Here is a 14,191-nt window from a genome sequence, read left to right on the forward strand (position 1 = left end):
CCTTTGCCCACTGTGATACTGTTTATTCTCTTTCACTGTAAGTATTTTGACAATAATACTACTACTGTTTGGCCCAAGAAATTTAAAGGATACTGGTATTCCAACTGTAAAAATAGCATAATGTGTCTCCATATTTATTTCATTGACAGATTTCCCTTCCCCTCTATTTGCAAGTAAGATATTGGAAAGTGGAAGGAAGGTCTGTTTGTTGTTATAACAGTCAGCTTTGCAAATTCAGGATAAAGCGGTATGTTTACTGGCATGGACATGTAAATACTTCAGTAGCTCCAGGTAAAATTTCTAAGTTACAACATAGCTGACAAGTATATCCCAAAAAGAATCTTATTATGGCTAGATCTGTAATTGCTCTACATTTTTAAGAGGAATATAAGTACTGTGTACACTTTCCTGAAGTCAGATTTTATTTCATGTTTGCATCAGGACCAGATTTTGGAGGTGGGCAGGGGTTTTTTTATATTTCTAGCTTTGTTTCAGAGGGAAGGGAAAAAAATCTAATTTTCGACTGAGAAGAGCAGCACATTTCAGATATCACCAATCTGACACAGGCCATTTTGGGATTAGATACTTATAAATGAATTATGACATTATGGAATAAATATGCATTCTGATGAGTTTTCACTCTAGCAGTCTTGTGGATTAGAATTCACTTAAATTGCAGAAATTGTGGCTGGTTTATTGGTTGAAATTATTCCACAACAGTGATTTATACCAATAAATTATTACCTTAGACTGTAAAAAACATCAGATGTGTTGAGAATTGACAGATTATATATGCAAAGATGTTTCAAGACACAGCAATTTCACAAGTATTTTTGAATGGTACAACTAATACAAAAAGGCCACTGGGAGATAGGGAGTGTAAACAGTTTGTAATGTATGAGGTTTATATTTGTGTATCTTTGTATAATGCTCTCCTCACCTTTCTGTATTGTGCAGGGCAGAACAAATGTGAAATCTTCACCAATTTATTTATTCAGAATTAGATACTTAATTAGTTAAAAAAATTAAACCATTCCTCTCATCTATTTTTCTTAGAATCTCTAAATTATTCTCTCTTGTATTGTAGCACTTTGGCTTAATACTGAAGCCTTTGGCTACTTCTGGAATCTGATGATTTAGCATTAAGTGCAGGGCAAATTTTACACCTTTTACACATTGATCTAAGAATCTGACTGTTTTAAAATGTTGGAGATCAGTAGATCACACATGATCGTAATTCAAGATGTAATTTATTCATGTGCATAGTGCTATCAAATATACTAAAAATTCATTATTAGAATAGTCTTTCTTGGTAAATAATCATCATCCAGATCATCTCTGGATTTCTGTATTAATTAGTTGCTATACTTATGTAAATGTAACTTAATCACTGTACATAGCATTTTCAGGTGTCTGAAGTAATTTCTTCAGCACTTTTAAAGCATAAAACCCCGATCAAAAGATTATATTGTTACATAGGTTTCTGCTGGGTCCTTAATCAAATAATTTTCCATGCTGAGTAGATTTTCTGAAATCTGAGCTTTTGATACTTCCCTTTATTGAAGGAATGAGAGCATATGCAGCTGGATTCCTTCTTTTATATTTAAGTGCAACAGGGTTGTATCACAAACATGCCTGGGCTTCCTGTAGTTCACCAGTGTGCTGCTGTTACACTCCCAGTTCCTAGGGTGATTCAGCCACGTTATCACCAAAGCGTAAAGTGTTTGCACGATCTCACTTCAGCGTAATGCATAATGAACCTCAAATGAATCCTTCTGGTGTGTAGGATAAGGAATTTCCACTTCAAGTTGTTGTCTCTGAATGGGGTTGTAAAGCATGCCTGTATTGTTCATGCAGGAAGTATGAAGTTGTAAAAAACAAGCTAAATTGCCATATTTTATCTGCTAGTTACTTTTGCATTTATTGCCTTTATGGACCCAAAGTCCTCCAAGGAGTGTGACAAATCCTGATTGTATTTTCTACTTACAGCTTGTATTTGTTCGCAAACGTGGAAAGAAGAAAAACTATTACTCGCTGGGGATTTGTCTAGCTATGTATATGGCTACCTAAGAACTGGTTCAGCTTTAGTTACATTTTCATTATTTTATGTACTTTCAGTCTGATGTCATGCACAACTTACATCTGTAAATCTGCATTTCCTCATCTATGAAATGTAAATACTGAGTAACCTTAGAGTAGTTGCATAACTGGTTGGATAGTTGCTGTACAAACTGAGTATGTTTATCTGTTCCATAATCATTCCTCCAACTGATTCACTCTTTTTCTAGCTTCCTTACACTTTTATTTCTATCTTACATTAAGGAGTTCTGATGTTGCAGGAGTTAGGAAGAGCTTTGGCTGTTGAAAGAATTGCTGTTTGTTTATTTGCTGATGCTAGTACAAACAGTCCAGAGAAGGGAGTTCGGGTATCAGGAGCAATAGATACACAAAGCTTGCCAGGTAAATTTTGTTTTGCTTCTAATGCTGCAAACTTTGTGAATCTTACTACAGCACATGCCTAAATAATTAGACTTCCAAATTAGGAAAAAAAAAAAAAACCCAAATCCTAGTATGCAGCATATAGTAAGTAAAGTCTTTTCGATCATGTGAGTTTGAAGCATTTCCTTCGAGGCATTCTTTCAGTATGCATTCATTAGAGGAAGCTGCATATTTGGAAATGAAAACTAGCCTGATCAAAACCTGCATTTGCAATTTTGTGATGTTCTGGTTGTCAGAAATAACCAATGTTGGTAGGAAAAAAATTTATTTCTCTGAACTGCGTTATTGAAAATACATATGGCATTAACCACAGAATCCTACTTATTACTTAGGAAATAAGTAACAGTTTGGGAATATGAATAAGAAGCACGAGTTACATGGGGAAAAATAATTTGTCACAACCCTTTTCTGTTTTGGAAATTTTGAGTAGCTGCGGTTTATCTTGTTAGGAAACACCATTGTTTTTGAGCTCAGTTCTGCTCTTCATATACAGTGTATCAGGAACAATGTATTTTAGCCTTTTCAGCTTTTTTTCCTTGCATGGCTTGTGTCAACAGAATGGATCTTACTCAGAAACTTTATCTGGTATAACTTGTACTTTGTTGTTGTGACAAGAACTAGGGAGAGAGGGAAACAGGGTTTATGGGAAGATAAGGCATGTTTCATATCAGTTTTTTCAGACAGTTGATTTGAATATCTTTTCAAAAATCCCCCCACTGAGCCTAATATAATATAAGGAATGTTGCCAAAACACTGCCCAGATGAGCTGCTGCCTCACCAAGGCTGGTGTAATGGTTAGGGTTCAAATTCCAGCCCATACTGCTAGGCTAAGGTGGTAACTTGACTGTCTTTGTTGGTAATACACTGAGGTTTTTTTCTCTGTAAAACAGTAGTCAAGCTTCTGCTGGACAGTTTCATGTGACAGGGAACCTATTTCACCTCATTTTCGATTTGCGAAGAAGCCAGAGGGGTTCTACTGAATTTCAGTCAGATTTGGGTACTCAGTCCTTGTTAACCTCTTCTGAAAAATCATAGTCCTGGTGTCTGACTTCACACAGAGGCACCACCATTCTGGACTTCTTTCCTCACCCTCTTATTTTTATCTTTTTGGTGTTGAGCGCAGGAGAGAAATACAAAACTAATGCAAGGAGAACGATGAGGTAATTCAGCAGACTCCATATGCAAAATCAAGAACCTGAAGCCCAACCCACAACTTCCAGTCACTGGTCTAAAAGTTTCGTGTTAAACCTAGTGAATGTTCTGTCAGTTTATGGCCGCCTTTGATGGTTGTCATTTACCACACAGGCTGAGGCAGCAGCAAGAAGGAAGCTGAGCCAGGCCTGGGGCTGCATTTGGGCCTGGCTGCCCTGAGCAGGCTGTGGAGGCCAAGCAGAGGAAGGCCCACCGCCAGGCACTGTGCCTTCTCTGGCATGGGCACCAGGTGTAATGGCTGGGAAGCTGCAGGCAATAAGTGTTTTGTAGCTTAGTTCAGCTGCTGCTATACCTGCTGCCCTTCTGCACATGACAGGGAGCTTGAACCCCTGGCTGCGGGGCAGAGCACTCTGCACAGGTCCTTGGTTGGTTGGTTTGTTAGCTGGTCGCTGGTTTCCTGCCAGCACATTGTAAGAATGAATACTGTGAAGGGTATTATACTGCCTCCTTTTTGGTTTTGGGGATTTTGTTTGCTTGTTTGGGGATTTTGGTTGGTTGGTTGGTTGGTTTTTTTCCTAATACATCTGAAATGCGTGGCCTAGACTCATGCTCAGGTTAAGCATCTGAAAGAATGATTACTGGCTTTGTGGTAGGAGCACTGGAAGGATTTCCTTTTTGAGACCATCCTTCTGAGACCTGGACATCGGTGATGAGCTGTTGCGGGGTGTGTGGAAATGTGCTAAAGAGCATCCAAGCTCAGCGAGCAACGCCAGCAAGCCTGAAAGCGTGGGGGGTGCTGGGGAAGAGCAACGAGTGGTGAAGGAAGGAGCCGACAGCGCAGAGCGCTCCTGAGGGACCTGCGGGTTACGGGGCTGCGCGGGGCAGGCTCAGCGGCGTTACCACCCCAGGACATGGTGCCTCCTTTAAACGTTTCTGTTTCTTTCCAGCCCAGATTGCCCGCTACGGTGCGCGCTGCCGCTAGGGGGCAGCGTGCCTGTTCCCCTCCGACCGTTAGTCCCCCCTCCCGGCCCGGCCGTTGCTCCCCTCCCGACGCCCCGCGGTCCGGGCTGAGGGGAGCGGCCCCCCGCTTCCCCAGCGCTCCCCGGCGCGGCCCTGTGCGCACCAGGAGAGAGGATACGTGGGTAAAGTCAGCCTAATGAGCACGGCATGCTGCTGCTTCCCTTTTGGAGCGATTCTTCTCGCTGCCGAGGGATCTCTTATGTAACTTGACACTGCGGTCTCAAGAGAAGTTTTCCCTGTTTTCAGTTGACCTCATTTCAGTGAGCTACATAAAATACGTGCAGTTGGTGGTTTAAGCACTGTTTCAGAATTTGCACTGGGCCTGTGGATATTTACTTCTCTACATTCTCCTTACATAGCCTATAGAAGTTTATCGTTTTCTGAGAAAAAACGTGACTCTCCTCACATGTGGAAGACATTAAATTATATCTGTTTCTGCTTCTTGTTTTGCATTCTTACGCCACCATTTATTATTTCAGAAAGTAAATATACATGAATTATGTATAAACAATAAAGCTGTGGGTTTTTCTTTTAATTTCTCTGTAGAGAGCAGAAATAAGGTCATGACTATGTCCTGAGAGTATAAGGATTGCCAAAATACACAGTAGATACTTTTCAGAGAAAAACAGTACATATCAAGTAACTGTTGAGTCATAAAACCCCCAAGTTAGTGTAAGCAGATGTTGGTTATAGCTCACATTGGTGGGAAGTATATAATCACCACCCATATAGCCACCCACTGTCCATTTCTGGTCCTAAAACTTCCCCAAAAATATGTTTCTAATTTTATGGAAACCCTTTGAAATTTGGCACAGTTTTCAAAAGTATGTAGGGGGAAAAAAAAAAAAGTCTGCCAGAGGTTTGGCCTCTGACTGTGAAAACAGACACTGCCTTTTCAAACTCCTCTCCTAGATCCACTGACCAACACCCAGAAGAGAGAATTTACATTCTTTTAGAATACAGCAGGAAAATGAAGGTCTGTATGCTGCTGAATTCTGCTTTTGGTAACATTTACATCTGTTGTTCTAAACTGTCAGCTATTGCACAAGGCCAGGCTCTGATGTGAAAGTATTTGTTTTAAAGAAAAAGGAAAGGAAAGTACTTTCAAACGTACCGCAGGGACGTTTTTGCTTGTTGCTTGTACGGATTGCAGCAGCTATAGAGAGTGGAAGGATTTAATTGTTTAGAAGCCATAGAAGTGTGCTTCAGGCAATATTAGAAATGTAATTATTGTTTGTTTCTTTCCTGCAGACCCGGCTAAAAATAATTTTTGGCGTGGTTATATGCCTTTTCCTTTCCTTATTACTGATGTGTATTATACTGCTTCCGTCAAGAGGTAAGGCATTTGTAATGTAGTGCAAAACACATATCTTTAGCTATTATGGCTTCTAAAGTTCACAAAAGTTTGTTAAATCATGTTTAGGATTGTCCTGTCAGAATTGTTATGGCTTTATCACTTTACAGAAATGTACTGACAGCTGAATATCCTGAAGGTAGAATTGAAATGCCAGCAGATGCTGAAACAAGGAATTCCTTGAAGTGAAAAGTACCTGAATTAACTTTATTGTGCATGATATATAATGTTCTTAGACAAGACTGCAAAAATAATTCTGAGATCTCATATTTTGTTATTTTTTGTGTTAGAGATTAGGAGGCTCTCACAAACTGTTAGTAATTTCCTTTAACTTGGTGAACTTGTATTTGGTTTTAAACTGTTGTGTGAAAATTACAGAAGTTCTCTATCCAATTACAAGTTGAACATTTTGTTGTAGGTAGGGTATGATTGTGAATATATTTAATGTTGCTTTTGAAAATTAAAGTCAGCATTGTATAAAATAGAGATGCAAAGTTTGCTCTATTGTTGTTATATATTGTTACATATATATTTGCTCTAGTATTATTGTGCCAGCTGTAGGGAAATTAACACAGTGTGGTCTGCTGAGTCCTCTGGTAAGGTCTGAAGTGCATGTGGTTTGAAATTTAGAGATTGAGTGGCATTCTCTTTATGGTAATCTTTTTCTGTGAGAGGTGTGTTAAGGGCAATATAAGTATTTACATGGCCCTCTCACTATAGCAGATTAATTGAATGCCTCTGAAATAATTAAAATAATAATAAAAAGCCTCCATTCCACTAACAGTATCTGTTTATGGGGATTTATTTTTTTTATGATTATTATTCTTTGTTCATGTGTTGGCAGTGTGACCGAGATTAAGAAATCAGTTTTGCATTTAGAACTAAATGGTGCAAAATCAGTTATCTGGTTGTCTTGTGCAAGTTAAATACTGTAGTTAATATGCAGGGTTTGTGAAAGGTGAAATCTCTTTACTACTTTGTGTTTCTGTGGAATATGGTCACCATGGGTTGTTTTGTTGAGAGAAGAGTTGGAGGTTTCTGAAGCAGTTAGGATTGATCCTGTTATGCATCATGTGAATACGAGAATAGATCATATCAAGGATAGATCATGGAAGGTACTGTAGGAGGAAGTGAATGTGTTTTTCCCTTCTGAGGTTATCACATACCAGGACACTGGTCTTATTCTGGGCCTCTTTGGTACCAGAGCCATTACAAAGAACTTGTTTCAGCTGTATAGTTTCTTGGAATAGTGACTTGGTGTCATATCAGCCATCACATTTAGATTCAGTAGGATGATAAAGAATTTATCTTTCTTTACTGAATGCTTTTGAAAAAGTATTTTAGGCAATTGTGGAATAAACAATTATGTTGAACACAATTATATTGAACACGTCTGATTATGGCTTCTTATTCACAGGTGGAACTGCAAGTGCTGCAGTTACCTGTTCGAATGCCTGAACCTTTTTGAATTCTTTGTAGTGTACTGATCAGTTGTTAATGGAAGACATATAAATTCATTTTGCAGTTACAAATTTTGCAAGTCAAAGACAGGAAATAACTACGGAAATGGAATGGTTTTTGCGCATTCCACCTTTGCTACTGCTTAACTAAAAGGATGTGGCAATCTAGAAAGATAATTCGTTGCATATGAGAAATGTATAGACACAGACCAACTAAATTTCTGCTTAAGAAGTCAGCAAAGAAAAATGTCATCTGTAATTCTGAAAGAACTGGAAGAAATATTTAGTAATGGTTTTGTCTGCTGAGTTTCTAGTAATTTCATGTTCTTCAAACATCTCAAAATGTGATAGCTGGTTTTGGTTTACACATGGAAGAATATAAAACTGTGAAAAATTCTCAAAAGTTATACTGGAAAACAATTACCTGTTTGGAGATGATAGTAAGGGGGAAATGCTTAGTTGCAGTTATACACAATTTCTGTGGGGCTTAAAAAAGCAAATGGGCAATCTCAATATAGTGAATGGCATCTATGCCTAAGAAATTAGTGACGGGGTTTTGACATTTCTTTGAGTTAGGAATGTGCTGTGTGATTTACCTAACTATGGTAACCCAGCTCTAAACTGTTCAGAAACGTTCTTTTCACTTATACACTGCTGTATCTAGTCCTATTCTTCTGCAGCATAAACAAGAAAGAACAAACTTGTCTGCAGTTGAAAAGCAATAGCGGAACCATACGCAGTAACAGTGAACTGAATGTATTGCTTAGGTGCCAAATTAATCTTTTCTTTTGCTCTTTTAAAGGAATATTCAGAATCAGGACTGTTATGGTTTAAACCCAGCTGGCAACTAAGTACCGCATAGCCACTTGCTCACTCCCCACCCCGAACCCCAAGTGGGATGGGGAGGAGAATCAAGAAAAAAAAGGCAAAATCCATGGGTTGAGATAAGAACAGTTCAAGAATTAAAATAAAGTAAAATACAGTAATAATAATAGGAAATAAAGAGGAAGAGAGGGGAATGAAACAAGCAAACAAAAAAAAACCAAAAAAAACAAGTGGTGCAAAATACAATTGCTCACCACCTGCTGACCAATGCCTAGCCTGTCCCCGAGCAGCAATTGATCTCTTCTGACCAACTCCCCCCAGTTTATATACTGAGTATGATGTTCTGCGGTATGGAATAACCCTTTGGCTAGTTCAGATCAGGTGTCCTGGCTGTGCTCCCTCCTGGCTTCTTGTGCCCCTCCTCACTGGCAGAGCATGAGAGACTGAAAAGTCCTTGGCTTAGGATAGGCGCTATGTAATAACTAAAACATCAGTGTGTTATCAACATTATTCTCAGACTATAACCAAAAGAGCATTTTACCAACTACTAGGAAGAAAATTAACTCTATCCCAACCAAAACCAGGATACTGCCTGTAAATGTTTCTGTCCCTGTTGTACACTTGACCTAGACCTGAGACCAAGCCCTGTTTCTCTGAAGTTGCAGATCAGGTCAGAGGGCATACTTCTTAGCCAGGAAGTGGAGCAGCCAGTTTCGTAGGAACGGGTGGTGTTCTTTGCTACACGCCAGCCAAATCCGTTTTCTGATTCAATAAATTCCTCCTCGTGTTCCGTTGCAAAGTCAAGCAGGATTGCTTCCATCATTGTGGAGTGGAAGAAAAATGCTTCCGGTCAGGAATTTGGTTGCTGGCACTAAAATCAGCTAGAGACAATGCTCTTTGTTCCTGTTTTCTAATTTAAATGGGTGCCTGGATATTTGACTTAAAACAGAAATAAAGAGAAATTCTCATCTTCTTGGCCATCTATCAAAATTGGCAAGTGACAATTAGAGATTATAAACTCTCCACTGTTGCTGAAGTTTCTTGTAATTGAAAATCAATAGATTACTGTGACAGTGTGCTTCCACCAAAATCTAGTGGTTCAATCTTAGCTACAAGTTCAGGCTCAGACCTGAGTAATCGTGTAAGCCTAGCTGCAGTGATCTGTATGTTGATGGCAGAGAGCTAGCATAAGGTTATTAGAACAAAGTAATAAAAAACAATATTAAGATGGATTAAACTAGTTCATACCTCTTCTGTTTGGTACTTTAGACTACATAAAAAAATTGTAGGAATCCATACTAAAATCTTTCTAGATAAGTTTTCAAAACCCAATATTCTCTATTAGTTTATATTCCATTAAGAGCGTTCAGTCTGCTATGCTTGTGCAGCAGCAGTCTATGACAATAATCCTAGGATTGTGGGGTTGGGTGGGCCTTTTCTTTCCAAATCTGACTAGTGGGTTGAAGAAACTGTCATTTAGATTCTCAAATTGGTATGAAGTGCTTACCCAAAACAGCCTCTTTCAATTTTCTGTGCGTATTCACATGCTGGTGGCAGAATAAATATTCTGATTAGGACTATTTTAAAGAGGTTACCAAAAAAACTTTCTAAGTTTATGCTTAGAAATGATATATGATGGCTATGATCTAAGGTTAAATTTTTATACTAGCTTTTCTTTATATTTCCTGAAAACATTATTTTCAATAACTGAAAGGGATTATAGTGATTCTTTCTTAGTCTATCATTAAAGAGAAGAGGCTTTTTCCCTTTTCTAGACCCTTAGCAGTAGAGATGTTAGAGCCCATAGTAAACTAAACCGTTCTCGTTCTAGCATGCTTTAGCTTTCTGTACACAGTTTCTGTTCCTAACAAGAGCTGTATCATACTGAGGAACATGACTTGTTCAGACTTCATCTTTTCTTCTCATTCCAAAGTGTTTCTAAAGTAGCCTTCACTGAGAAACAGTGTTACACCTCACAAAAATGACTGAATGTGATGTGGGTATGGAAATATAGATTGAGCTGATGTGGAGCTGAGTGTAACCAGAAGTTCTGGAACCGGATCAGGAGTGTTGGAATTAATTTCTGATGCTGAACTGGGCTGTGGTTTCCTCAAGTGGAAGGCTGTTTTCCTGTGTATGTTGAAGGAACTTGTGCTTTAGATACTTAGCATCAGGCCACAGAGATAAGAATGAACAATCTAGTCCAGAAGCAGAATATAATACTGTGATAACCCGTTTTCATTTGCAAGTCATCTTGCCATGTAGCAGTGGATGCTAAATAAAATACGTATAAAAATACATATATATTAAATGCTTACAAATACATATAAATACCTATATACAACACTTATATAAAAATAAAAAATGCAGAAACCTGAACACTTATTGATTATTATGTATACTTCCTTGAATTTAGCAGTAGTAGACACAATTTATATGGATGCACATTAGAACACGTCAACAGGGCTTTGAAATCTAATGCAAGGGTTGTATTGGTCTAGCTGTCTTTGAAAAGGAATAATCGTGATAATACAAACAGAATTTCATAGCGATGGATTGCTGTGCATAAAGTTAATCTGAGCTTAATGTAATTGAAAGTTCTACTTTCTGTGTTTTATTAAGCTCTCTCACAACAGTGAACTGAAGAGTAAAGGAGAATGTATCTGCCTAAAGCCAGTAACAACTAATAGATGCTTACAGGCTCTTATCACCACAATTATACATGTATGCTGAACACACTCAAATGCAGAAGTGAATAGTTATGATTGTGGAATATATAAAATAAATTACACTGGGAAGCAAAATAACTGATTTGGTGCACAGAGAAACACAGAACTACATTCTGTAAATGAATGCAAATGGACCACAAAGGATTAAAACTGAGGCAGTGGGGTGAAGGGAAAAGAGCAAAGCTGAAATTTGGTAAGCTTTCATTTCTGTGGTTTGCTCAGCTATTTGCTTCCTTCTTGTCCCTTGGCATCTTTTTTCATCTTTGTTATTTCATAGAGAAACAAAACACAACAAAAGAATTTACCAGGTTCACAAACAGCCATCCAAATCACTGTCTACATAGTGCTGCAGACACGTAAAATAATCTTCATATTAGGGTTCATTCTGTGAGCAGAGATTTTGAATACTATTATTAAACCAGTCTTTAGTTACAGAAGAAAGAATCAGCAACAATTATAGGAAACTATTAAAGATGGTGCTTTTAATTAAAGCATTTAAAGATATCTTCTGTTGCCTAGAAACAAGCATTCAAAATTATAAGTAATCAAGTAAGAAATAGTTGTGTTCAGATTTTTTGCAGTCCACTGGTAGAAATTCAGATAGGACTGGACACATTTTGAAAATCATTAGCAGTCATAATAAATTATCACAGAATATTAAATATGTATGTGAGATGGCTAACAGAGTAAAGGTTTAAATTAGAGCTGTGAAAATTAAACCAGAGAAGAGACATTTGTGATATTGCTTGTCTTTTTAGTAAAAAAATCCTCTTAATCTGAGAGAAGGAACCAGGAAATGTTACCAAATTAAGGTATCAAAAAGGACTGCAAATATAAGCCTCTTATACACATATAGATCTTAACAGTGGATTTCTTTTGCAAATAGGCATTTTCACATGGAGAATTTAAACTGAAAGGTAGTGATAAGTAATCATCACTCAGTATAAATAGAAGTAGATTCTTCTTTGGAATTATTTCTATGCTTTTTTTTAAGAGCTTGACATCTTCTGTGCTTATCATTAACATATCAAAGATCTCTAGTATACAGTCATGGCGTTAGCAAGAAGAATTAACTTCTTATTGAACTTCTTGAGATATTTTCTGGACATATTGCTAGCTCAGAGTTTATACCGATAGGTTTTTGCCTGTGGATTGGCATCCAGTTTTATTTCTCGTGACAGCTTTCTTCTGCATTAGTGCAGACAAGGCTAGTGTCAACAGTCAACCTGACATGTGTATTCTACAGTAAGTAATAGTCACTTAGCAGAAGAAAACACGTATTATCATTACAAAGTACTATGGAAGAGAATATGAAGAAACATTTCCCAGGAAGTCAGTGTGATCTTAACAGAGGGGGCAGCTGTAATGAGGAAGTGATGGAGCATGATATGAAACCTGAGGCCAACTAGTCATCTTGATTATCTGGTTGTCACCTGATTGCTCTGAAGGAACAAACAGGGGAAGTGGCAGAGATCTACTCAGCTGCAGTGTGACATCCCCACTATCTCTGAAAACCATGGCAAAAGTCCCCTTGATTAAAGGGGGAAAGCATAGAATCCAGAATGCCTAGACTTAAAAGCTGCCATTATTGTGGTACTGAACTTTAAAAAATGGCCTTTATCAGAAACGTCCTATGTCTTTTGAGGATTAAATATTTCAAGTGCTCCTTCTCTTGTGAGCTGCGTAGTTTTTTGCCCGTTTTTTTTTTTTCTTTTACATTTTTATAAAGGAATTTTTTCATTTTCATGCACTTAGCAAACCAGCATTTTCAGCATTACCCAATTCTCATATAGGTGATTGTCCTTAAGTTTGGTTTTAAATTCTGCGCTAGCTTAAGGTGTTTAGTGTTGGGAGGAAATATAGTCAGACAAGAGCCACAAAACCAAGCACAATTTCATTCCTTATTTTTATGCAGCTATCCAATATGCTTAGAAATCTGATATTAGAGTACCTTTCTTCTCTCCAGAATCATTACCAATTTTCTTTTGCAGCATTAAATTAAAAGTTGAAGTTCAGGTTCTCTCATTCATTACTTTTCAGCATTATTTTTATCATCATACCTTCATCTATTTTTCTTTTTCATGTAGCTATCAAGAAAAATATGGGAATGGTGATCATTTTGGAAGCCTTATATCCATCTTCTAACACTGGTAGATGAGGTATTTATGAAATTTGGCAGTAGGGGTTTGTAAGCACATCCAGCTGTTTGACTCTTTGCTGAATATGTGCAAATCCCTATTAAAATAGTTGCCTCTACATACCACACAAGTTCATGAAACCCATGCTTTAAAAAAAACTTTGATTTGTCTTCTGTGCGGAAAAGGCTCTTCTGGGACTCATAGGGTCTGCAAGTAAATATGTCAGAATGAATATATGACTGGGTGAACTAAATCAGTTTGTGGTTTTGTGTTCCTAAAGGTAAGTCCTTCAGAGACTAAAGGACATTACCAGAACAGTAACAGAGAACTTCCCTTTTTGCTGTGCCTACTCTCTGCATACTTACATGATTATGCTATCCTCACTATTCCCTGGTGCTAAATAGAGAAAAAAAAAAAAAAAAAATATTGGACTAGTAATTGCTTCTTTGTTTCTTTTTCTTTTTTTTTTTTCCCCACACTTCACACAATTGTATTAACAGAAACTTTCTATCATCTTAGTTGTCAACACAGATGATGGACCCAGAGCTCTTACATTGGAGGATTACTTGAATGGAAACTTCCAATATAAAACATTTTTTCCATATTGGGTGTCAGGTAAGTAAAACCTTCCCTCAAAAGTACATAAGCCTTTCTAATATGTATTCCCAAACTGGTTTACACAGGCTCAGAAATGTATTTTCCTTCCAGCTTCACTGTGAATGAATGCTAACTATGAAATTAAACAATCTGCTAGTCAAAACTTATGGTTGAAATTTACTATTCTGTCAGTCATTCTAGAAATTCCAGGTATTCGATGTTTCAACAGACATATTTGAGTCAAGTATAATTTTACAGAGGCTTTCAGTGTTTTATTTCTTTTACTGTCATATTCATTGCAGCAAGTGAAAGAAATATATCAATGTGTCAGTCATTTCTTAAGCAGTTGTCTTCTTTGTGTTTGTCACAGCACTTTTTCACTTACCATTTATAATAATTGAGGTAGACTATCTTACA

At 37.5% G+C, this 14,191-nt stretch overlaps 1 protein-coding gene across 3 annotated transcripts in view; it reads left to right on the top strand.

The window, feature by feature from the left end:
• The first annotated feature begins 5,412 nt into the window (after positions 1–5,412).
• FAP (fibroblast activation protein alpha) overlaps positions 5,413–14,191 on the top strand; it is a 40,190-nt gene continuing 31,411 nt past the window's right edge. For all 3 annotated transcript variants that reach the window (XM_030488306.1, XM_030488308.1, XM_030488307.1), the window contains exons 1-3: positions 5,413–5,647; positions 5,923–6,007; positions 13,697–13,792. In XM_030488306.1, the coding sequence (XP_030344166.1) occupies positions 5,642–5,647; positions 5,923–6,007; positions 13,697–13,792 (187 nt within the window). In that variant the 5' untranslated portion in view covers positions 5,413–5,641. The remainder of the gene's footprint in view (positions 5,648–5,922; positions 6,008–13,696; positions 13,793–14,191) is intronic.

This window comes from Strigops habroptila, chromosome 5 (genome assembly GCF_004027225.2).
Source record: "Strigops habroptila isolate Jane chromosome 5, bStrHab1.2.pri, whole genome shotgun sequence".
NCBI classification, from domain to species: Eukaryota; Metazoa; Chordata; class Aves; order Psittaciformes; family Psittacidae; genus Strigops; species Strigops habroptila.